The 26,243-nt window shown below is 40.0% G+C and overlaps 1 protein-coding gene across 1 annotated transcript in view; it reads left to right on the top strand.

Annotated features, from left to right (window-relative positions):
• The window catches only part of MOCOS (molybdenum cofactor sulfurase), a 242,093-nt gene that overhangs the window by 109,719 nt on the left and 106,131 nt on the right, over positions 1 to 26,243 (top strand). The window contains exon 5 of the mRNA XM_086609116.1: positions 24,154 to 24,230. Within this exon, the coding sequence (XP_086465242.1) occupies positions 24,154 to 24,230 (77 nt within the window). The remainder of the gene's footprint in view (positions 1 to 24,153; positions 24,231 to 26,243) is intronic.

Here is a 26,243-nt window from a genome sequence, read left to right as displayed (position 1 = left end):
TCTTTATAATATACCTTTGAATAAACCCTAACCCTAAAAGGAAGAAAAAAAATGCATTTAGCAGTATCGTTTTAGAACTATGGGGTTTTTTAATTTCAATATACCTAGTGTAAGTGAACAGGTTAGTGTTAGACTAACAGTCTAGGTTAGTGATTGATTTTTAGATGGCATCTTACACTCTAAGATGAACTTGATTCTGCAACCCCAGGCAACTAAAATTCAGTGAGGCATGGTGTCTATTGTGTTTTCTCTATTTGTTTAATAATGTGCATATTTAGACAGCCCCAATGAGGTTTGAAAGTTCAGGTCCCTGCTGGGTCCTCTTGCAGTCTCTGGACTGATCTGAGAAGACCGTGTTAACTTGTACTATTTTCAATATTCTGTCTTAATATTTTTATTTCAATTACTTCCCTGATTGTGGGGAAAATATTATAGTCAACAAAGTGATAAAACCTTGAATCCTTTTCATCCTGGCAATTTGATTACCATTTAAAATGATAATTTCTTTATGTCTGAAAAGTTCAAAGTTTCTCTTTTCCCTTTTAGCATTGCCTTATAGCAGCATTCTAAGAGAATAAGACCTTCTTGGCATATATGAGATGCATCAGTAATAATCCTGTTTGCTGAAATCCTGCATTGGTAGAAAATGTTGACGTTCAGACTAAATACTAGTGACAGTTTTGCAGACTTTTTTTTATAAATTACATTTTTATGATCTTTCTTGTAAGATTATCCCAATGAAATGTTGACTAATTATTCTGTTTTTTCTCCATTGTTTTTCTGGTTTTGTTTTCCAATCCCCTGATTATACTTGACTCTTGAGAAAAGCTTTAGAGAATGCCCTGTATTTGCAGTGTGAATTATGATTGTACCAGCGTGTATAACAATTACATTATAAATATTTCCTCAGCCATTTGATAAAGACTCAAATTAAGAAAAATAATTACCAGTACAATTACAATTATATATAATTACGCTATATTCAATTTAGTTTATCTCTAACCTCTTCTTGCCACAATATGTTCATTCTTGAAGAATGAGATTTTAGCTGACTGTGTTGGAAGTAAACATGGATTTTTCTGTCCTTTATGACATATTTTGCTTAAATGAAGAGTTTTATCAGCATGTTTTCTCAGTGGAAAATAATGCTTTTTAGCTGGTTCAACTTGAAAACCAGCCTCCCAGATAAAGACTTTTTTTCCTAACGTGGAGTTTATCTTGAGTTAAGTTAGAGAGACTGTTTGCTCCTACCAGTGCTACTTCCTTAGATGCAAATTATACCTTGGCAAGCATAGTTAATTTGTATTTATGCAGTAAGAGAGATGTATGGCTGCTGGATTTTTTTCCTAAACCAGAAATTGGCTAAACAGAGCACATGCTTTCTTGGAGAAATACAATGTCTTCCAGAACACTGGGCGAGGACCCAGTGTCTCCAAGAGGGAGCAGTGCAAATTTTTGTCACTTATTTAGCATAAGTATTAGCCGTGGACTAATCAGTACATATCAAAACACCGCAGGAGGTAGAACAGCTGAGACGTGCCAGCTTACTTTGTTTGCTCAGAGCAAGTGTGTATGTACCTGCCATTCTCAAGAACCGCACCTACGCTGTCTTGCTTTGGAAGGATTCATCAGCCCTTTAGAAAAAGCAAAGGAGAACAAGTGATTAGAAAAGCAAGGGCTGTTTATTTTGTGCCTTACAAATTAAGAAATGCTCTATGGTGCTCCATTGGTGCTTCTTCTGACCAGAAGTTCTCAACAGGACCATGTTATCTGGTCACATGCCTCTCACAGGGTACACAGTTTTGCTTACAAGAGAGCCTATGTACAGCGTTGTCTGTATGGTGGTATTGTTGTTTATAAACGGATTTTATTTGGTGTCGTCTTTATGTTGCCTTCAAATACTCCTTTGATACTTTAAAGCAATCCTCACATGTTAAACAGTCATGTTAATTGTGCTTTTCAGAGACTCCGAGATTAAATATTTTCTCTTTCTCTACTTGCTTTAGGGAATTCTGTCCTATTCCAGATGAAATCCTGTTTTTAAACAGTGTCTCTGTGCAACTTTGTGTCTTAGATGTATGTAATACTGATTACTCACCATTTGTTATTCAGTATACAATCTGCCAGCGTACTTTGAGTCCACAAAGGAGTAATAGCCTATGATTAAAGGAAATTCTTAGGATTTGAGAGTTCTGGATCTTTTTTTTTTTTTTTCAAGTTCCATAAAATTTTTATTTGTTTGAATTTAGGATAAGTATCTCTGCTGTCTGACACAGTTTTTGAAAGTGCTTGCAGATTTTATTTTCCCAGCCTGTGTTAAACTCTGAAGTCCAACATTGATGTTGACGTTAGTTGGCAGAACAGTAGCTATTGTCAGCACCTGAAAATAGAACCCAGAATATCTCAAAATGGGGACCGCAGCTCTTTTTGTTATAAGCTCCAGTTCACCTGCATGGAACAGAAAAGCAGTATTTATTTTCTCTATGTGTGCACTGCAAAAAGGTCAGTCAGAGCTGCACCAAGATTTGGTTTTAAATAGTGACTGAGGAGAACATGCAAATGAAGATAAACTTACAGTTGCATTTAGGTTAATGTATATGGCTTGTATTTCATCATAATCTCCTAATGGGAATGTCCATGGTAGGACACAAGGTATTAATTTATAACTTGTTAACTGCAGTTAGCAGCATTGAGCTGACCTATTGTGCGGAGTGGTGTAAGGTAGCTGGCTGAGTTGAATGGTTGAATGTGTTCCTGAGCAGGTGCTTGTGAGCAATTGTTTGGAAAGTGTCCAATTTACTCTAATCAGGATAAGCATTGAGGATGTATAACTCTGAGGTATTGTCGAGGTTTTAGGCTGATCCAGCAACTAAAACTCACACAGTCTCTCCTTCTCCAATAAAGTAGAGAGGAGAGAAAAAAAAAAACAAAAGGACTGAGGGTTGAGGCAAGAACAGAGGGAGCACCCACCAACCATGGTCCTGGGCAAAACAGGCATCGCTTTTCTCAAAACAAAACAGTTTATTAATGATTACTTAGAAGGACAAAGGGAAATAAAAACCGATTACTTGAGAGGACAGAAAGAAACAAAACCAGATCTTAAAACCGACACCTTCCCCCCCCCACCTTCCTTTTCCTCCCGGCTCTACCTCCTCCCCCCAGCAGCACAGGGGGCAGGGACTGGGGGAGTGCAGGTCAGTTCATTCCGTGCTGTTACTGCTGCTTCTTTCTTAAAGGAGAAGGAGTCCTTACACCCTTTTCCCCTGCTCCAATGGATCCCCTACCCACGAGGAAAAATCCACAAATTTCTCCAACGTGAGTCCAGCCCACTGGAAACAATCCTTCCCCACAGATTGCTCCGGTGTGGGCTTTACCACAGTCTCGGGTACTTAGGGAGCTGTAGCCACTCGCTCCGGCGTGGGTCGTCACGAAGACTCCAGATGCCTCTCTGCCTTGCCGTGCCCCCAACACGACCATCCTCGGGCTCAGGCATCTTCTCCCCACGGGCTGCGAGTGGGTCGCTGCTCCACCAAGGCCGTCCTGGTTGCAGGGGGGCCGCCTGCTATCTCACCATCAGCCGCAGGGGAAACTCGGCTCCGGCACACCTCCTCCCGCTCCATCCTCACTGAGCTGCTGTCGATGCAGCTGTTTCTCTCAGATCTCAGTCCTCTCCAGGTGAACTCAGCCCAGTGGGCACCCTGGGAGTGGGGTGCCCCCGAGTTCCCCAGCTGGCTCCGCCGCCGCCATTCTCCGTGGGCGGCGCCGGCCCGACGCAGGCAGCTGCCCGGCCGGGAGCCAGGGAGCGGGGGCAGTGCCCTCCTCCCTTCTCTGGTCGATCCTGGGCGAAGCACCTTTTCCGGTTCCCTTGTCCTGACTTAAATAGGGCAATTCGCAGAGGCGCCCTATTGGCTCAACCCCGAGGGGGATGGCAGTCTGATCCGGTGGCCAGAACTAAGCCTAACCCGGATCCAAAACCGGGGAGGTCGCAGGGAGCAAAACCCCTCTCCTGCCACCAGAACCACCCCCCCCTCCACATCAAACCATGACAGGTATAAAGAAAAGAAATTGGAGACTACTCATGTCACATTTCTTCACATCAATGGATGGTTTGCAGCGATTTAGCTTAGTCATAAACTGAACCAAGTGCTGTGTATCTGCTTGAAAGCAGGGAAGGAAGTCAAGATGACTTCCTAAACACTAATGAAAATCTTAATTATTTTTTTTTAATTAAAAACAGTAGCTTCAATGTTTTTGAGGAAAAAGGGCAAGCAAATGTAACATAGCAGGTTGCTTGGCAGCTATTGAGGCCAAGGGAAAGTGCAAGATCTAAAGGACAGAGGGCTTCCACATAGGCACCAGTACTTCATAAGGACATCCCATGGTAGGAGCTGGCAGTGTGTGTCCCTGCCAGCCTCTTCAGAAAACCGCTCAGGCACCATCTCCCTCTGCAGACACGGGTGCTATAAGCAGAAGCAAGCATCCATGGTGCTGTTTCTCAGCCTACCTCCACGAACACTCTACTTGATGATGTCTACCTGCTATCATAGGGAGGAGATGAGGGAGAAAGAATCACAAATTCTGATTACAGTCTTTGATAAATTTGCCTATAGAACTTGCTGCCGCTAGCAGAGGAGTCATTAGAACAATTCAAAAATTCCAGGGCTCACCTTTAAATTAGTAGGCAGGCTGTCCAGGCCTGGGGCCAAGTGCTTCTTTCAGACTCAAATTTTACTAGGATTTCTCTGGCTAATCAATATCCATCACTATGGATAATCAATATTGTCTTCATGCATTCCATCATTTGCATTTGTTTTTATGGTGACAGAAGGTGGTAAAAAATGCTGATTCTTTCTGCATTGCTTAAAATTTTCCAAGCTTTTTGCGGTGATGGATGTGCCAATATCAGATGTTGTACCTTTCAAAAATCTTCCACTTACCTCACTAATGTATTCTGTTTTTCTCAAAGGAGCCTTTGGAATGGCTTCAGTGAGAATTTTAATAGATGGTATGATAGCTAATTGAACAAAAACATTAGTCAAGTTCTATTAAACATGGTATCTGCAGAACTGAATTCCAATAACAAATGTAGCTTTAAAAGCTTTAGTAAATGCAAAACTGTATTAGGCAAAATGTTCTTGACAATGTAGTATCAGGTATAACCCTTCTCCAAAAAAAATATACAGTATTAGACACAGAATGCCCTAAAAATAGACACCTTTTAAAATCTGGAGACTATGCTTTCTATGAAAACACAGATTATCAGTTATTTTCATAGGTTACAACTGAAAAGAAATCGAAGATAGGTGTTCGTTTTTTTTCAGTTCAGACATAGCAACGAGATGTTAGTAATATTTATTTATAGGTTTATACTAAAGTAATGATGTTTTAGAATTGTTTCTACAGGAATGGTGAAGCTCAATGAAAAATTACGTGTTTTTTATGCCTCAGTTGAGCTGTAAGCATTTTTAGTATTTAGTTTGTTTTCAAAAGAACTTGTGGAGATCTGTGCTTTTTAATCAGAGGCTGGAATCGTGTCCCTGAAGTATATTTGAGTTTAGGACGATGGAATTACAACACATTAGTAAATTGTACATTGCGTGTGATATGTGCACAGAATGCTATGGCACATTGAGAAATTACAGCAAAACAAACAAATTATTTTGTGAAATTTGAACTTTAATTACAAGTTTTCAGCGTGTCTCAACTTGAAAACAGTATCCCAAAATGAACTGATTTTCTTTGTACTTGTACAAATTCTCTTAAACTAGACCTTGCATCTAGACTTAGACCAAGCCTTAAAACTTTTCCATTTTAACCATGCTACAAAGTAATGAGCAATGTTGTTTCTTCCATGTCTGATATTTTCCTGGTAAATACATGTAGCAATCAGTTATCCTTACCTTATTTAGTCGTCATAGGCAATGCAAGTAAAACTATCACTTTCCTTTCAGATCTGAGGTCACTGAGAGCAGCTCTGTGCTGTGCTGGGACACAGCTCCTCAGGGGCAAATGTGCACATTCATCACAGAAGAAGGCCTAAGGCCAACAACAGGATTCACAAGCATACAAGTGAATACTCAACAGGGACCCCCTGAGAGTAGAAAATTCTTTAGAACTAAGTCTGAGGTGAAAACAAAACTAATTTAGTGCCTCAAAGAGGGAAAAAAACCCCAAACACACAAAAACAAACCAGGACAGCCAAGACTTACCTTAAAATGTCCTGAGCTGTCTGTCTATGGCATCCAAAGTTGTTACTTGTTTTTTTCCACTCCCCAGGATCTTAGGTTTCAATCTTTTGTGTATATGTACACATTTAAAAGGAAGATGTCTTTTCAGAAATAGTATCAGAAAGAACAAAGACTGATTTTTTCCTCATATGGTTAATCTGCCCTATTAATGTCAATTTTTAATTTTATCCTTTGGATTTCTCATTAGCCTTACAACATGTCAAGATTATTTAATTATTATATTTCAGCTTTAGATGACATAAGATTTAAGAGCTTTTGCTGGGCTGTAGCAACTTGTCGCTACGTTTTGCCTGAAGCTGCTTTTGTATAAAATAATCTTCCCGTAGTTAACATTCATGGTACTCTGCAGAGCATCTTAAGACGACTTAAATGCTAAATAACTGTCAAAAAGCAAGTCTTAGTATTATTGCACTAAATTACATTGCAAGCAGTGTGATAAACAACATCATAATACTTTGACACGTTCGTCATTAATTATAACTGAAATCTAATCTCAACTGGATTTTTTTCAGTAATTATATCCAGTAAAGCAAACATTGACATATACAGGGAAGGAAGGGTGAAAGAAAGAAGACTTCCAAAAGCATAGCTGATATATCAAAATACTGAATGGCAAGTGACAAGTCTTATTAAGTTTTATGTGGTGTTTTCTATGTATATTAAGAGATTAAAATATCTGAAATATATTTGGAATTCATTATGTGAATAATTGTTTCGAAGGGAAAATTTTGCAGTGACCTACTAGTTGTGTCATTTTGAAGTGGCATGTGAGACTCCTATATGAAATCCCAGATTTCTGCTCTCTGACACAGAAAACTGATATTGAACTAAATTTAAAATCATGGATTCCTCCGACCACCAAAATACTGGATAGTTGGTATTTTAAGCTTCATACTACTATGCTTCCTGTATTTCCCTAAAAACTGATAAGATATTTGTGAGTGGCAACTCCGTATACCTTTTCTCTCCAAATTCATATTTGTTTTCCACTGCAGAACTTTCTGCTGTTAGGGAAGTCCTGTGATGTTCATGAAAACTATTTTGATTTGTACTGGGAAATTTGAGTCTGGTAGCCAAGCTGTGGTCAGCAACGCTGTGTGCTGCTTACCATCGTGCTGTGATACACCACGACAGTGCCCTTTTGGCCAAGTTAGAGCCTATGTCAACTCAATGAATGTGAATTTTCTGTTTGCTTTGTACGTTATCTTCCTAAGACTCAGTTTTTGCAAAGTACTTCATTACTTGTATAGTAGAATCATGGACTTTCCCCATCTTTCTGAACAGAGTTCTTGATCAAAATTTTAAAAATTAGAATAATGTGCTCTTGCAAACATATTCAACATCCTGTTGTATAATAAAATGGTCATTTTTGTGCCTTTTCTTTTCTCTAGCTTTCTGACACAGTAGAATAGATAAGGGCTACTAATGTTTTTCAAAATCAATGTGACAGTAGTCACTGTACATATAGATCTGAGTAAGCAGTTTTTCTCAGGATTGTGACAAACAGTTCTTTTTTTTGTCCTTGATCTTTTTTCCAACATTGTGAAATCCCCAAGCCACACTGCCGGCAATGGCTTTCCAGTTCAAGGTAACTTTCAGTTTCATGGAGCGTGATGTAAGATTTCCTAGAGTGACTGTTTCACGGCATAATATTTCGATGGCCTGGAGTTTGAAAGCATGGATATTAATTGGAGGTAATAGATGTCCACCTTTTGAGGTAAAGTTTCTTTCAAAAATGAGAGTTACTGCCTCATGTGGAATCCCTTTGTATCTGGAGTTCATAACGCAATATTATGTCATCTTTTTACAGATTGTGTCATAGAATACTAGGTTGGAAGGGACCTCAATGATCATCTGGTCCAACCTTTCTTGGCAAAAGCACAGTCTAGACAAGGTGGCCCAGCACCCTGTCCAACTGAATCTTAAAAGTGTCCTATGTTGGGGAATCCACCACTTCCCTGGGGAGATTGTTCCAATGACTGATTGTTCTCATTGTGAAAAATTTTCTTTTTCTGTCCAGTCGGAATCTCCCCAAGAGTAACTTGTACCCATTACCACTTATCTTCTTCATGTGACTCCTTGTAAAGAAAGGAGTCTCCATCTTCTTTGTAGCCACCCTTGAAACACATCATCAGGGTACACTTGATCTCATAATCCAGATCACTTATGAATATATTAAACAGCATTAGGCCCAATTTTGATTCCTGGGAACCCCACTTGTGACAGGTTACCAGGTGGAAAAGGAGCTATTTACCACCACTCTCTGGGTGTGGCCTGTCAACCAGTTCCCCGCCCACCGCACAGGCCACTTGTCTAGACCATAGTGCATCAGTTTCTGTAGGAGAAAGCTGTGGGACGCTATATCAAAAACCTTGGAGAAATCCAGGGAGACAATGTCCACTGCTTGCCCCACCTCAACAGAGCAGGACACTTTGTCACAGAAGGCGATCAGGTTTGTCAAGCATGATTTGCCCTTGGTGAATCCATGCTGGCATTTCCCAATCATGTGCTTCATTTGCCTTGTGAGAGCCATAAGGAGGATTCATTCCATAACTTTCTCAGGGACTGAAGCAAGTCCGATGGGCATTTAATTTCCTGGATCCTCCTTTAAGCCCTTCTTGTAGATGGGGGTGACATTAGCCTGCTTCCAGTCTTCTGGGATGTTGCCCAGTCTCCATGACTTATCAGAGATGATGGAGAGCAGCTTCACCGCAATGTCAGCCAGCTCTCTTAACACCCTCGGGTGGATATTCTCAGCACCCATCGATTTGTAGGGGTCAAGCTCCTATAATAGTTCACATACCAACTCTTCCTTCACTGACAAGCGGGTCTGTGTTTGCATCAACCTGGGTTTTTGTTCCCAAGGCCTAGGGCCCAACCATGCTGGTAAAGATAGAGGTGAAGAAAGCATTGGGAACATCTGCCTTTTCAGTGTTATTGGTGACTAATTGACCTCTCCTGTTTAACAGCAGGCTAGTATTTTCCTTCTGATTCTGCTTGTTGTTTAGATACCTGACAATGTGCTTATAGTTCTCAATGGGTATTCGTTCCCTTTTCCATCTCAGGTACACTTCTCTTGTTTGGTTTTTAGCAGACTCAGAAGCTCACAGTTCAGCCAAGGGGGTCTCTTGCTCTGCCTACTTCCCTTACCTTTAAAGGGGATGAACTGGTTTTGTGCTTCCAGGATAGACTTCCTGAAAAACTCTCAGCAATTCCTAGCTCTGTTATCCTCCATGAAAGCTTCCCATGGAATCCCTCCCAACTGAGCTCTGAGCGCGCTGGTTTGCTCTTCTGAAATCTAAAACCTTTGTCTTAGTACTAAGCTTCAGGGTGCTGGGCAGGATCCTGAACTCCATAATATTGTGATCACTGCAGCCAAGGCTATCACTAATGGAGATATTACAAAGCAGGTTTTCTTGGTTTGTGAGTAGCAAGTCCAGCAGTGCCTTATTCCTCATTGGCACATCTAACATTTGTATGAGGAGGCAGCCCTCTACGCATTTCAGAAACTTAATGGATGACATTTAATCATAGAATCATAGAATGGTTTGGGTTGGAAGGGTCTTTCAAGATCATCTAGTTCCAGCCTCCCTGCCATGGACAGGGACACCCTCCACTACATCAGGTTGCTCAAAGCCTCATCTAACCTGGCCTTGGACACTTCCAGGGCTGGAGCATCCACAGCTTCTCTGGGCAACCTGTTCCAGTGCCTCACCACCCTCTGAGTGAAGAACTTCTTCCATATCTCTAATCTAAGTCTACCCTCTTTCAGTTTAAAATCATTGCTCCTTGTCCTATCACTACACGCCCTTGTAAAAAGTCCCTCTCCAGCTCTCTTGTAGGCCCCCTTCAGGTACTGGGAGGCTGCTATAAGGTCTCCCTGGAGCCTTCTCTTCTCTGGGCTGATCAGCCCCAACTCTCTCAGCCTGTCTTCATAGCAGAGGTGCTCCAGCCCTCCGATCATCTTCGTGGCCCTCCTCTGGACTTGCTCCAACAGCTCCATGTCCTTCTTGTGTCAGGGACTCCAGAACTGAATGCAGTATTCCAGGTGGGGTCTCACAAGAGCAGAGTAGAGGGGCAGAATCACCTCCCTTAACCTACTGGTCATGCTGCTTTGGATGCAGCCCAGGATATGGTTGGATTTCTGGCCTGCAAGCGCACATTGCCAGCTCATGTTGAGCTTCTCATCCACCAGCACTCCCAAGTCCTTTTCCTCAGGGCTGCTCTCAATCCATTCTCCGCCCAGCCTGTATTTGTGCTTGGGATTGCCCCGACCCATGTGCAGGACCTTGCCCTTGGCCTTGTTGAACTTCATGAGGTTCACATGGGCTCACCTTTCAAGCCTGTCAAGGTCCCTCTGGATGGCATCCCTTCCCTCCAGTATGTTGACCACACCACACAGCTTGGTGTCATCTGCAAACTTGCTGAGGGTGCACTCGATCCCACTGTCCATGTTGCCAACAAAGATGTTAAACAGCACTGGCCTTAATACCGACCCCTGAGAAATGCCACTCACCACTGGTCTCCAATTGGACATTGAGCCATTGACCACAGCTTGTTAAGTGTGACCACCCAGCCAATTCCTTATCCACTGAGTGGTCCATCCATCAAATCCATGTCTCTTCATTTTAGAGACAAGGATGTTGTGTGGGACAGTGTCAAATGCTTCGAACAAGTTCAGGTAGATGACATCAGTTGCTCTTCCCATATCCACCAATGCTGTAACCCCTGTAACATGTGAGCTACTGTATTGTTCTTCCAACAAATGTCTGAGTAGTTGAAGTCACACATAAGAACCACATTCTGTTTACCTGAAGCTTGCTTAAGTGACCTAAATGTCGCTTCACTGGCCTTATCGTCTTGGTTTGGAGGTCAGTAGCAGATGCCTACTGTAAGATCGCCCTTGGAGAAAACCCCTCTGATCTTGACCCAGAGGCATTCGATAAGGCTTCCATAACTGCTGTAACTGACCTCCATACATTCAAGGTTCTCCTTAACATAGAGCACGACTCCTCCTCCTCTCCTTGTCTACCTGCCTTAACAAAACAGCCTATAGCCATCTATTGCAATCCTCCAGTCATGGGAGTTGTCCCACCGTATTTCAGTGTGATATTGTAACTTTGTTACTAGGTGCAAAGCTCCAGTTCCTCATGTTGGTTCCCCAGGCTGTGTGCATTGGTATACATACACTTGAGGTGGTTGTTCTTCTGATTCTCATCTTGGGAGGCAGCTAAGGAATGTTCGTCACTGCTCTGATTGGCCTGGCTTATTCCCCAGTTGGATGCAATGACGTGAGCGTTACCACTTTGGACCCCATCCCCTGGGGTGGGTACTAAGCATGCTTTCAAGTGCAATGATACTTTCCACTGTATGTTATTATGAATTTCCTGCATGCAGAGCTACCTGCTTTCTGCCATATTTAGTTTTCTCCAGTGGTTAGCAAGTCTAAAGAGACAGTACTATATTTGGAGCAACATCAAGTGTTTCTTTTACTGGATATTTCTACTCATACCAGACACTGGTATTTCACTGCCTATTATTTTACAAACCTTAGTTACCTGGCTGCAGATCCCTGAAATATATACTGTACCTGAAAAGCCAAAGTAGTGTAAGAGAGAGTCATTTCATTTAACCCCTGGTTAGTCTTCAGTTGGTAAACTATAAGAAACTCTTCTCTGGCGTGCTTTTTATAGTCAACATATCTATTCTTCTGTGGTGGGTGATGCAATTCTGTGAAACTTCCACGCAGACGTTTTGTCTTATGCTTACTATAACACTCCGCGTAGCATATACAAATAGTTACTGAGAGCTCAATTTTGAAAGTGCTTTTATTGATAAGAGAGAATAGATGACTTACTGTATGGTGCATATTGAGTTTTTCAAGTGAGTATTTTGTATTACAATGTCACTGTACAATTTTCTATTCTTGATGATTCTTTTGTGTCTGGTATGATTGAGGGAGAAAGAATTTCTGAACTTTTATGTAAAAAAGCATTCGTGGAGGTGGTTATTTTCATTTTTACTGTGTTAATATCATTTTATAAAATCATTTAGCTGTTGAGATCACCTTTTACTTCCGTGACAATTAATCTAAATAAAACTGTGGGTTTGTTCCTCACTGCTGTCACCAGAGACCTTCCTTACTGGAATCATATGGAACTAGTGGTAGAACATGCATGCAAATTTATAAGAAAAAAAGCTGTTAGTAAGTGCATTTCTTTTGCTCTTGTCTCAGTGGTCTCTTTATACAACTGGTGTTGCGCAAGACTGCCGCCTTAATTGAGGGTGAAATGGAACAGACTTGGTCAGAGGAAAATCGAGAGAGATGACTCCAGGGTTTTCAGAGGTTCCCAAAGTTAAACACTTCTGTATTTATGTAATTTTTGTATGCAGTTTCATAAAGTGAGAGGAGTTGCTATTTTGGCATTTCCATTTATTGGATTCTTAGGAGGGGCAAAAACTTTCTGGGTCATGTAATCAACCTGTTTGCAGTCAAAGACACCCATGCTATATAATCTTTTTTTTATAGCGAGCCTGTGGGCACAATGAGGGAGAGACCTTTGGCACAGGGGAGGGAGAGCATGTTGGGTTTGGTTTGTTCCCGCTACTCCTGTTGGAAAATTGTTCTATAATCTCATGTCTCAGATGGACACAAGATTTCTAATTTGCAGTCTGTATTATCTTGTGATCAGTTTGACCATTTATCTGCATTTTGTCCTGCAGCTTAAACAGCTCTTTTTCCTCTCTGGTTATTACCCACCGCTTCCATCTCTAGAACTACCAAGAGCAATTCTACTTAGCTTTGAATTTCCATACTAACACTTTAATAAGATGGGCTGTCCTTTTCTCTGATCATCACACATTGTATGCCACAGAAAATCATATCAGACCCTTATTGATGGTGTTAATATTTTTCTGTCTGTGAGTCCTGGCATGTTTTCTTGTTTGTCGTGCTGATGGCTGATAACTGATCTGATCAACTAGTGAGTCTGATGTTTCAGATGACACTCCTTCAGTTCATGACAGAAGTTAATGTCAGTAATCTCTAACTGCATAATAGGGTTTATGCATGATGATGTGCTTATCATGCATTATAGCATATTATACATTTCATCTTGTTTCTGTTTTTAGGATTTTCAACATTATCTGTGTCTTACTGCACACAATATACAGCCCCGTCTTCTGCACTGAAAATCTCCAAATTTCACTTTAGCAGCCTGTTTTATCTTCACATTCCTTCCTTTTATGTGAGGATCGTTACTGAGACTATTAAAAGAGATACTGTCCCAAAACCAGTGCTTGAGGAACTTAGCAGGTAACCTTTTCCTAGCTTAATAGTTCCCATTTCAGCACAATTTCTTAGCCTACTCTAGCACTCTTCTGATAATCCTTATTTTGTAATAGCTTCTCATACAGCTCTACAGATAATGTTTTACTCAAATCCAGATAAATTAGTTCTGCGTTTCCTTTGCCTAGAAAAATAGTGACCTCTTAAAATGGCAGCCTCTCTGGGGTTGATTTTCCATTGGCACAATCCATGGTGCATTTGAACGTGCTTTTATTTACTCATTTAATTGTCCTTTCATTCAGAACTTGTTTTCAGGACATAAGTAACACTGAGGTCAAGCTAACAGATGTGTTGTTGCCTGGATCACTCTGTTTCTCTTTCTTCAGTAGAAATATTGTGGTTTCTGTTTTCCATTCCTGATTCAACAAATTTGTTTACTGGCCTGTGTTACTAGACTTGGGAGTTTTTCATGCCAATTCCTTAATATTCTGGGACATAGTTTGTCTGTCTGCCTGTGTTCAAGTACATTGAAACCTTTGAAGTGAGTTTCTATGCCAGTTGCAGTAACTTCCATTTCACACTTTACACACACTCTCAGCCATAAGTCACCCTGTCCTGACCTATGTTTTTCATCAGAGTCCATGTTAAAATCTGAAGCAAAGTACTCATTTAATTTTCAGACCCTTTTTCCTCTTCCAACTCTTTGCTTATTAAATAACATTCATTGTCCTTTTGTTTTTTTATTTATATTCCTTATTTCATTATATATTATATGTGTTAGTGTATATTATTTATTTTTTCCTTTGATTTTATATAAAGAACAGTTTCCTGTTCAATGTAATTTACTTTGTCAAGGCTTGGCTCTTGGGAATTCTCACTTTATCCCTGTGCTTGCAGTCTTTCCAACAGTAGCTTCCTTCACTAAGCAGCCTTTTTTCTGATTTCGTGTCAGCTTTTATGAGCAGTACTAAAATCTCTCTTCAGAGTTTTTGTTTTAGTGCAGGTTACTGCTGGAGGTGTTCTCTAAAAGTTCATTTTCTCTCTTTTTTCATTCTTTTGGGATGCAAATTCCATGCATTTTTGAACCATAACTTCAAGTAATTTTAAGTCTCCTCTATATCTAGGTACCTGATGACTTCAGTTCACTTGTCCTGACCAAGTAATTTCATTAATGTATCATTTTACCCTGATCACATTGAAAACCTCATTTGAGATTGCTTATCTATCTGTGCCACATAAACTAGTAATCCCTCTGACCTGGGGATTTGACTTTCTGTCAGTCTGTCTTCCATCATGTATTATACAACTGTTTGTAAAAGCCATTTTTCAGATAATTATTTTATTTGTAGCAGGTTTTGTTTTATTTTGGCTCTGATGTTAAGGAATAATTGAAATCAGCCATTTCTGTTATCTTAGTTTTGCTTGTAGGAAGTTTAAGGTAGTATTTATTTCTGTGAAAGTGATAGAAATGTATCTGTCGTTACCCAAAAATGTTTTTTCCTGCATAGCTACATAGCCTATAGCTGAATCCCTGAAAGTCTCAGTTGGCTGCACCTCCTGTACCTAAAAAGGTTGCATGTATGCCTTGGAATGCTTTATTAGCTGAAGTCTTCCTTGTATTTGTTTCTTCTCATTCTGCTTTGACAATTTTACGTTTATCACAAAGATCTCAACATGCAAACTCGCTAATCTGACCTTATTCTGAACCTACATTGTTTTATAGCAGTAATTTAATAGTGCTGGTCCTATCAAGCTGCCAGCCTTTTGGATACACAGGATGTTGTTGGTACATATATTATACATTAAACTTAATTTAGCTTCTTAGTAATTGTTGCTACTTGTATTTGGCATATGCTACCAACTATGGGCAGTTCCACATATATTCACATTCACATCAGAAGGAAAAGACAACAAACACTGATAACATTATATTCTTGCTGACAGCTATTAAATATTCAGCACATGCATGAAGGCTTCTGACATCCGATTAATACTCATTCCACTTTTTATTAAAAAGAAGGTGGTTTTTCACTTGTACTTTATCTGAGTCAGTGATGAGTGGAAATACACTGAGAAGTGCAGTCTCCCATGAAGACAGCTGCCGTGTGGACGTGCAGTTCAGAGTCCAGCTGGCCTGTGGTGCCTTCAATCCTTCCCTGGTTTCCAGTGGCAGAAGTTCTGGACCTGAAGTTTCACTGTACTTTAGCAAGACCTGGCATTTGGGGAAATTCTGCACAGTCCTGAGCCACACTGAAGGCAAAATTTGCAAGAAGCACTCCTGTCCCTATGAGTTTTGGCTTAGATTATTTTGTAGCTGCATCAAAAAAATATAGATGGGAACTTTCTCTGTATTTCTGTTTAGTTGGAAAACTAATAGAATAGGCAGTGCTGGTGGAAGATGAAAAGTCTCTATGTCTTTTTATTTTTTAAACTTCCAGCAAAAATACTAATTTCTCTTGAGAGCCCTTACTGTCCCACCCCCTTTTTCTTTTTTGTGGTATCACTATTGCGAGCACGCTTTGAGCCTCTATCTTACCAATAGTACCAACAGTTAGTTTTCAGGCTGAAGAAAAACCAATCTGCCCCAAATGATGGCTCAACACAGAATGGTTTAACACGATGGGCTTAATAGTGAAGAATTTGTTTTCATTCACAGCTCCCAATAGATTACACTAATCTTGAATATACATTGCCTCTGAAAGTTAGTTCCAGAAAGAATTTTTATTCCTAGAGAAAGAAGCTTTTTAGATGTGATCAGAGAAGTCTTTTCACCCCCCAAATGAGGAAATAAAGTGCTCAGAAGTGTTGCTGGAGTCACTTTTACGTGCAGTGGAAATAAGGCTTGTACATTGCAGCAACCCTTGCTTTGAGACATAGACGTTTCTGTAGAATGGAGCCCGCCTATTGGAAAGCAATCATAGGGATTTTTCTCTAGTATCTGAGGATAAATTACTGCTGACATTATCTGAGGTCATTGATCTGGGTTTGCCTCACTAGCACATGTGATTAGACTGCGGTATTTTTACATGTGGATTTTTAAGAATAAATTCATGTTCAAGTGGAGCCTTTTTTGTCTGCCAAATTTGAAATTGATTTGTCTTTAGCAGTTCATTACGATGTTATTCTTTATCCCCAAATGCACCTGTTTAAGGATGAAAGATTGCATCTCAATCTTCATGAGGAAATAAACAAATTGGTTTATAGTGAACATGGACAAATTATTACAGCTGGTCAGATTATTGCCTATGAAAAATTTATCTCCAGAATGTCTTTCATCCTTTCTTTCCTCCTAAGGAGAAAATCAAAGAAAGGGCTTTGAATTTTTGTTAATGATTCATTACTCATAACTGATCAGTGAACGTTTTATGCAAATACACCTTGGAAATTGCTCACTTTAACTATTACTTGGGGTTATATCTGGATATTACTTTCCCATGGGAAGCAGAGGTGTGAACATTTGGATTATTGATATTTAATCGTGGAAGAATAATGCATATCAAATGTTAAATACTGAGACAGATACAGAAATCATTTGCAATACAAATGCTCACAATGAATTGCACCTTAATGGAGTTCTTGTTGACATTAATAAGTTACAAGTTAAGATGAATGAGTATAATTTGCAAGCTAACTAGCTGATAGTTGAACATATTATTCTTTGAAGCAAGTTAACTAGCAGGCCTCATGTTCCTGAAAACTTATGTTTAATAAACCTCAAGGAAATATCACTTTGCACAATGTTTTATATACCTCAAAGAAATACACCTTTGGTGGTGGAATTTTAAAGAGAAAGATAATTTTGTTTCTTCTCCCTGTCAGTGCAAAGAAACCACATTGACTGCTTTTGTGAAGTTAGAAGGGAGCCTTTGGCCAGTGACAATTGTGGTGCAGGATTTTTGTGACCAATGGATCTTCGGGTGGGGGAAAAAAAAGTAGTTTTATTTTTCTTTGACTTTGGAGGCTCCATGTAGGGGTGGGTGGAGGGTGCATGTAACTTATTCATTTTGCATGATTTAAATGCTTATCAGCAAAGCTCTTGTTCGAATACTTTTAAAAAATATATTGTAAACTATTAATTGTAACAACGGCATTGGTAGGAGAAATCTAATTTTACAGCTGAAAGTAATTGTAAAGCATAGTTGTCAGAAGTGTGATTTTTACTCTAAGGCAGAGCCCAGAGCGATTGATAATCATAGAATCGTAGAATGGTTGGGGTTGGAAGGGACCTCAAAGATCATCTAGTTCCAACCCCCCTGCCAGGGGCAGGGAAACCTTCCACTACACCAGGTTGCCCAAAGCCTCATCCAACCTGGCCTTGAACACCTCCAGGGATGGGGCATCTACAACTTCTCTGGGCAACCTGTTCCAGTGCCTCACCACCCTCTGAGTGAAAAATTTCTTCCTTATATCTAATCGAATTCAATTTAAATTTCAATTTAAAGCCATTGCTCCTTGTCCTGTCACTACATGCTCTTGTAAAAAGCCCCTCTCCAGCTTTCCTGTAGGCCCCCTTTAAGTACTGGAAAGCTGCTATAAAATCACCGCAGAGCCTTCTCTTCTACAGGCTGAACAAAATCAGAATGTGTCATTCAGACCGATTTGAGTAATGGTCTCAAGGATTGCTGATCTTTAGTGCAAAAAGGGAAGATTTTTCTAGATATAGGTAGTGAGCAGAGTTACCAATTAAAAGTTCACCAAATTGCACCTAAGGGGGAGATGCAGAGAGACATTTGAAAAATAAAAATGGATTGATTTATTCTTTCAGTTTTCTCCTCCACAAGTGACAGTTGTTGGGGCAGTGGATAAGCATTCTCCTTTCATTGTGTGAGAAATAATCATCACTCATGAATGTGTAATGTGCTACTAACAGAGGTGAGAAGGAGTTGCTGAAGTGATGAGAGTAGGTGTCGTATTCCGATGTCTGTAATTTAGTGTCTTATTCCGATGTCTGTAATTTATTACTGCTCTGCTAGTATTTAAATTTTTGGCTTACTTTAACATGCTCCTCCTGTGCAGGCAGTTATGCGAAAGGTGAATTATTATGAAAGTGTAGTTTAATGATAGCATACATGCCTGTTAAAACAGGCTGTCTCCTAATTTTATTTACTTGCTCCAGTGGCATCCACCGTGTGAAACAAAGGTATCTCTGAAGGGAGTGTGTACCTAAAGTTAGTGGTCTGGGGATCAGATCCTGTTCTAAAGGTTTTACTAGTAGAGGATCAAAAAGCCCACCGATAAATGCTTGGTCTCACATGATGCTGCCTTAAAATTCACTTGTTGATGTTAACGTGACCACGGTTGATTGATTAATATGGACAGCTGGCAAATTGCTAAAAATGAAGAGCACCATCTGTGGGAGACAAAGCCAGACTGAGGGAAGTGTATCCTCTGGAGACCCACAAACACCCTGGAAAGGTACTTGAGAACTTTGAGGAGGAGTTGATAGATGTGTTAAAGAGGAGACCAGGGCCCTCAAGGTTTCTTAGAGCGGTAATGATGTATTTTAAGTTAAAGAAAAGCAAAACAAATATAACTCCTTTTCCAAATGTTGGTTTTTGATGTTGGAAAGCAGTGAGACCAATTAAGATCCGTTCCCCTGCTAATATCAGAGATGGCAATTACTAACCTAAGAACATGAATATGACTGAAAACAGTCTGTTCCTACAGCTGTAAGCTTGACACTGTATACCCTTGGTGCTATTGTAATTCCAGCAAATGCCAACATAGAATAAACAGGTAAATGTATAAAATTATAAAAATTGCATTTGCCAAGACAGTTGTTTCATGAGGAGGTGATATGGAATATCTCTAAGAGGTGAAAAATAGGATCCGAATGAACTACTTTTAAATGCATACCAAGAATCTCTCTGTATTGTTGTACTTTTTAATTAGATGAAAATAAACGAATTGAAAAGATGAAAGGAACTTGTGTAGCATCTCACTTCAAAGGGCAGCACCACTCTTGGGGAGTGTTTAAAAGAAAAAAAAAAGAAAAAAAGAAAAGAAAAGCAGCTTATTCAAGAAATGTGCTTTCTCGGTGGATTTGGTTTCACTTTTACCTGCTTTAGAAACTCAGGAATGACTTCTGCTCATTTGACCTAAATGGAGTCATTACCCTGGTGTAAAGGAGAGTGGAAGCTGGCTGACAGCGATGTTCACCCCGCACTCCTTCATTGCACTGTGCACTGACTCAGCAATGCTCTCAAATGAGCAGGATTATTTTTGACCTTGTGATGGGATTTTTATCAAAGTTTCAAAGCTCTGGGCTGTGTTCTGGACAGAAATTGCACATGTGCAGCGACTCTGTCTGGATTTACTTTATCTGAGCAAATGAATTGAAGAAAACCAGCTGAATCACTCATCTGCCTTCCCAGAATCTGGGTGCTCCCACCCAAAATACTTGAAAGCCATGCTTTGTATACTTTCATATGCAGAGTAGCTCACGTTATGCAAGCTATTTCACCACCTCAGCGTTGGCTGATTGGTCTTGAGGGCCCTTTTGTACTCCTGACTTAAGTCAGTGCTGTCCAACTCCGGAGTAATATTTTTGTCTTCCACCAAATTTTACTCCTAAATCTTCTCTTTAAACATAAGATGTTTGTTTAGGCCTTAAGCACTTTATTTCAAAGCACATCTGTCCAGGCCACGACTCCTGTCGTCATATTTCTATGTAAAGGTGACCTGGCTAAGGAGAGGACAAATTCAAACTGCCCAAGATGTCAGTTTCCTTCCTTCTTTCAGTTAGCCTAAAGTGTGGGATGGTGGCTTTAGAAAAATAACATTTGTATGCAGAAGCTTCACAGAGAAGTGTCACAACAACCAACTGAACAAGGATTCAAAGAAAGACTAGCCTATCTCCATCCCTCGGAAGATCCTAAAGGTGGGACCTCTCTCTGTAAGCAAGTTTTCTCTCATGACTCAAAGGAAAAATTGCTGCTTCTAGAAGCAGAGGTCTTGTGGGACTTGGAAAAGAAGAGCAGTTCAGCTTCGTAACTCCTTGATAGAATTAGGTAGGCTGCTCTGTTTTTTGTTATGCCACGAGCTGTTTAACCAGTTTGTCAGATAGCAGGTTGATGTGAAACACTATCAGCTTTTCACAAACACAATCAGCTAAGCAATTGAGCTCATCCCAGACATGATTAAGTGGGATCAATTATAATAAGAACTAGATAAGAGAGGTAAGCTTGTTGTTTCTTAGGTTGGTATTCCACAGTATTAGCCTTTGTAAGTATTCTTCATACATCATCAGCTGCAAAACCTTTATTACTTCAGGAAATGTCTTCCAGACCAGCATTCAAATGAACTTCATCCTAAACTGATTATTCTAACACTGGAACTAAACTGATTATTCTAACACTGGAACTGCCATTGAGTGGGGAAACAATTTAGTTGAAGCATCAGTTGCATCAAACAGAAAAGTAGCCATTGGAAGCTGATGTTTTGCAATGCAAGAAGCATGTTTTCTCTCAATCCTAAATATGGTTAAATATTCTGGGAGAGAAGAAATTCTCTCCCAAGAGAGAATTTCCCAAGAGGGGAATAGTTATCCTTCATAGCATCATGTTTTGCCATGCTACTAAGTAAAATTTCTATAGCAATTAAAGCAATTATATTTACTAAATATCAGAATTTATAGATTTGCTAAATATCAGAATTTATAGATTATTCGTGTAAATTTCCCTGGGGGTAAAGCAAAATGGTCAATTCAATAGCTGGAAGTATGGGAGAGATGACAGCTTTACATGAAATTGCACATCAGGTGTTCAGTAAAGCTGCAGAATATCCGTGAGTCAAGTGCACTGAAGTAGTGTAAATATTCATATTATAGTAATGATGAAATATTAGTGTTTCAATAATGAAATATTAGTGTTTTCTTTATCAAAAATGGAAAGTGGTAATATAGAAATAGAAGGGGCCACATGAACATACAAAATACAAGAGAGGAATGTTGCAAAATAGTTCGTATCTAAATTGTAAAAAGAAAGACTTGACCATATCTTTGAGCAAATATTTTTAGCATTATTTTCAATTCTTTTATGGCTTCTGATTCTTGCAATGGAGCTCCCGGCAGGCAATTTTTTTGTGATTCAGAAAACACAAATAACGCAGGTCTGACAAAACAATGCGGGATGCATATACTGCCACAACAATTGTGGTGTTCTGGAGCATAATGTTTGACCAAAAACCTACAATTGTGTTTGCTCTCTTTTTTTCTAAACAGAGATTCCTAAGCTCTGGTCTATTTCCATTAAAATCTTTTAGATCTTAGAACAGTAACATCTCGTCGATTGCTTAGCAATGGATACACTGCAGTTGTCTGCATAGTTAATAATCATATCTAATGAAGAGAAATGCAATTTTTGCTTCCCCTTTTGCTATAGGTAAGATTCGGAGGCCTTTGAAGATCTAGGCTGACACCTTTGTTGGTCTTTCAAGTGTGTTTCTATTCCGATAGTGACAAGGTTGTTGTGGGTTGTGCAGTCATCGTGATGGGCTCACTGCCAGCGTCTCTGCTCTGGTCTTTCATTCCCAGTGTTTTATTTGCTTTACTAGCCATTGCCAGTAACTGAGCAGGGCAGGTCAATTCACCCTCACGGATCTTTTTGAAATCTCTTCTTGGCAGCCATGTGGGTCCATTGTGACATTTCCTGCAGCCAGAGCAAATTTTTAATGTTTTTCTGCATTTAATTCCAAAACCGCTATTAGCCTCTCCCTTATCTCTTCTTCCGCCTCCTCCCTCAATTTTTCCTAGCTTTTTGCATAGAGTATTGCTTCCCTCAGATACTGATCCACAGGTCTCTGAGAAAATATTCCTGCTATTAGGTCTCTTTCAAATCACAAGTGACCATTTTAAATTTCATCACTGAAAACCAGCAAGGTTTCTTCCCTGAAGTTCAGAAGCAATAGACTTTGCTATTAATTACTACTAGGCAAGATTCAAAAATTCCTAAGAAGGATTCTTTGGCCTACGTTTTGTTGAAATATGTGAGCATGAGTGATCTCTTCTGGACCATTCATCACTATAGCAGTCCACTACTTTTCTCTTACCACTTGGTTTATATTTATTTGCTACCTCTATCTGTATTCTTTCATCCCAGCTGAATGTGTTACCCTATATACACGATACTCTGCATTATTCTTTTGTGTAGAACTTTACCAAACATTTCTGGAAGCTTTATATGTCCTTCACCTGAGAGTGCCGCTTGCAGGGTTTAAATTATTTGATAACTGTAGAAAAATGAAATAGAAAATAAGGAAAATTCACTGTAGTGAGAGCTATTATGCTCTTCTATTGAGGTTTATTTTATTGAAGAAAAAGCATTTGAAGTTTGACATTTTTAACCTTAAAGCCTTTTCACAACACATATTTAATTGTAGCACCAAAAGCTTTTTACATGCATTATGAAAAATGATACATCCTGAAAAAAAAACCCAAATCCCCTATTGTCTATTACATGTGCATGTAAAGTATTTTTGCCCAAGTGTGCCTCTGTTGTGCTCCATGTTGTCCAATTGCTTTTCACTGTGGACATCATCAGCCCTTTCTGATAAAGATTCGAGGAACACCAGGTCCCAGGGGAAGGTCTCATCCTCATGGTCAGAGTTTAATTTTAAACTTGAACCATGAGATTTGGGGTTGTTGCTGGTGGGTTCATTTCCAGAATTAACTGTTACAGCTTTGGAGATAGCTCGCTCCTTCTTAGAGACTTGCTGTGACCCCAGGTTCAGCCTTACGCGGTAGTGAGTTCTGTATGGTTTTGACTTCATTGGTTGTCAGCATTGTTCTGAGTTCCCGTTTGTGGTGAAGCAAGCTGAATGGTCCATACCTTAAAACTCGTGTGGATTGTGGTGCACACAAAGCCTAAATAAAACATATTTTGAGGCCTGATACGGTGTCCCTTCTAGTCCCTTGAAATTCTTTTGGGCACCACTTCCTGAATACATCCCCACTTTGGAACTGCACCTTCTCCTTCTAAACTGTAGGAATGGCTACAGTAGTTCATCGAATATAGAATTTTTGTTTGCATTTGGTGTTTCCTTTAAAAGATGTTGGTAGGGAAGGCACATTTTCCCCCACCCTTGTATTGCACTCTTGTTATAGGTCAGTTATTTTTAATTTCCAGGAGGAGCACGTTTAGGGAGATTTGTTGGTGATCTTCCTCTTTGCTCCGGGTAAGGAAGGTCTCTTCTTGCCTTCTAACTCAACTGTGCTAGATACAATCACTTCAGAGTGGAGCAAATGCAAGGTCTCCACCTATCTCCTCCTGTGTTCCTGGCATCTTCTGACACTGTCAGAAGATAACTTAGGACCTTATGATATACAGTCATAAGACATAAGTGTTACCTATTACTCTAGAAATGCAAACCTCACAAGTAGCTTGCGCAGGGGAAGATATCACTTTCTCTGTGCAAGTGACTCTTCACATGAACTTCTAGCTTTGAAGAACACATTTTTGCTTCACAGGACACTACGAGACTGGAAGATGAATCTCTAAGGAAAGAATTCCCACTCTGCAAGTTAGATTCATTGAATATAAAATAACTCTCAAAATAGATTTAAAGTCTGTACCATAGCTGCATGATTTGTTTACTGTGCTCATTTGTTCCATTCTTTAGGTTTGAAGATGGCACAGTCTCTTTTCTTGATATCATTGCTTTGAAACATGGATTTGATGTTCTGGAAAAACTCACAGGTCAGTTAACATAACTCTAATACTGAAGAGTGTCGTTCCGGATTTATACTTGGGGCACAAGTCTGATCGTATTTCCTATGGCTGTAGGCTGTTTTTTCTTTCTAGATTTAATATCCATGTTCATCAGTGTGAAGATCAGACTTCAGTGTTTATTCAGATCTTGCATATTGGATTATTCCAGCCTGGTTTGCCAAAAACAAAATATGCAGATTGTTCTCCACAAATACACATGCAAGACTTGAGTACATCGAGCACATCTAGTCTGCTTCACCCTCACAAAAAAAGCTGTAGGAAAATAATAATAGAAAGTAGCTGAGCTACATCCTGTTGAGACTTGATGCAATAAGAGTTCCTGCTGTGCATGAGGACCAGGCAACTTGACCTGGTGCAGAAAAACCATTTGGTAATACAGATTCAGAAGGGAACCAAAAAAGTGTGTTTAGAGTACACCTCAAAGCTTTCTGTTACGTAGGAAATAGAGTCCCACTGTGCAGGCAGCTATCTTCAAAGAGCAAACTTTCCTGACTATGACTTTTCACAGCAGTTTATTTATGCCTGTATTTTGACACACTTTAGTGGAAAGCAGCGTTATTTTGCAGGTGGTGGTTTTTTTTTTTTTTTCTCATGTTGTTCTCTATTTGATATACCTTAGCACTTTAAGTCTTATGGAAATTCCCAGAAAAGCACATGAGTTTGAAATTGCAGTGCAGTTCCTGCCTCTCGAGGTGCAAAGTGAAAGGAGAAGAGACAACAGTCACAGGCTGCAACAAGGGAAATTCTGACTGGGCATAAAGAAACAATTTTTTCAGGATGAGAGTACTCAAACACTGGAGCAAGTGCCCAGAGAGACTGTCAAATCTCGATCCTTGGAATGTTTAGATTTTGACTCGGCTCAGCCCTGAACAATCTGATCTAGCTTTAAAGTTACCTCAGCTTTGAGCTAGAGGTTGAACTGGATGACCTCAGGAGATCAAACCTAAATTAATCTATGATTCTCTGACTACCAAAGGCTAATGCCTCCCTCCAGGCAGATGATATTATAATGCAGGCTTGGGCATATTGAGCTGTGAAGAGAGGAAGACAGTTACTGCTTAGGGTATATTTGTGCAGTAGACTGAGTCGGTGGCTATCTGCAGAGCTACCTACGTTTGAGATTTATAAACAAGCTCACAGCCTGCCATCTTGATCTTGCCTTGGTTTATGGAATTGAAATTCTTCAGTCACACTAACTTTGGGAAGCTAGTGCAAACCTGGCAAAGGTCTTTTTGCAGCGGACTTCCCTGGGAAGATCATTTCCATGGCACACTTACTACCGTGACTTCATCTCCCCAAGCAAAGGACAAGTAGCCAGGGGGAAGAGGCCAGTACAGGTTTTCTAGCTTGCTCAGGAGTCTCATGACTTTGAAGCTCTTTTCAGTGGCTCCCACTGTTTGGGTATCTTTGAAGCCCTTAATGTAGAGCTAATGCTGAAGTCCCAAATAAAGCTTTGAGCTGATCAGTGATTCTCCTGAAAGGTGCAGGAGATGACACGTGGCCAGAGAAGCTTGCACCACTGGCTATGTGGGAGACTGACACCATAGTGTGCTTCCACTTGGTGGGGCATGCCAGGTTATGAAACATTTTCCTGAAATACGTGTTTCATACTCATGTATGCACACAGTTAATGTGTAATGTCTGAACCTCCCTTCTCCAGTGCACTCTTCAGTTTCCTATATAAAGGCATAAAGTGCACCACGATGTAAAAGAGGTCTGAGCCCAAAGAGACACTGACTATGTACTTTTCAGGCTGGTATAATTTCTGCTAGCGTCTGTGGAGGTTTATTGTCAGGTTTTATCTGAAGGATTCTAGTTTCTTCTTCCTCGCAGAGCAAGACTTCTGTGAGGAGTATTCTGTTAGATGCTTGAAGTCTTGCTCATGTGGAAATCAATAGCAGAGTTTTCATCCATTTCAACAGGAGTCTGACTGACCCCCAACAAGTAAGGATGTTTTGCTTTATGATGCTCTGCATGGAG

This window comes from Tauraco erythrolophus, chromosome 3 (genome assembly GCF_009769465.1).
Source record: "Tauraco erythrolophus isolate bTauEry1 chromosome 3, bTauEry1.pri, whole genome shotgun sequence".
NCBI classification, from domain to species: Eukaryota; Metazoa; Chordata; class Aves; order Musophagiformes; family Musophagidae; genus Tauraco; species Tauraco erythrolophus.
This window is presented reverse-complemented; position numbering and strand designations above follow the sequence as displayed.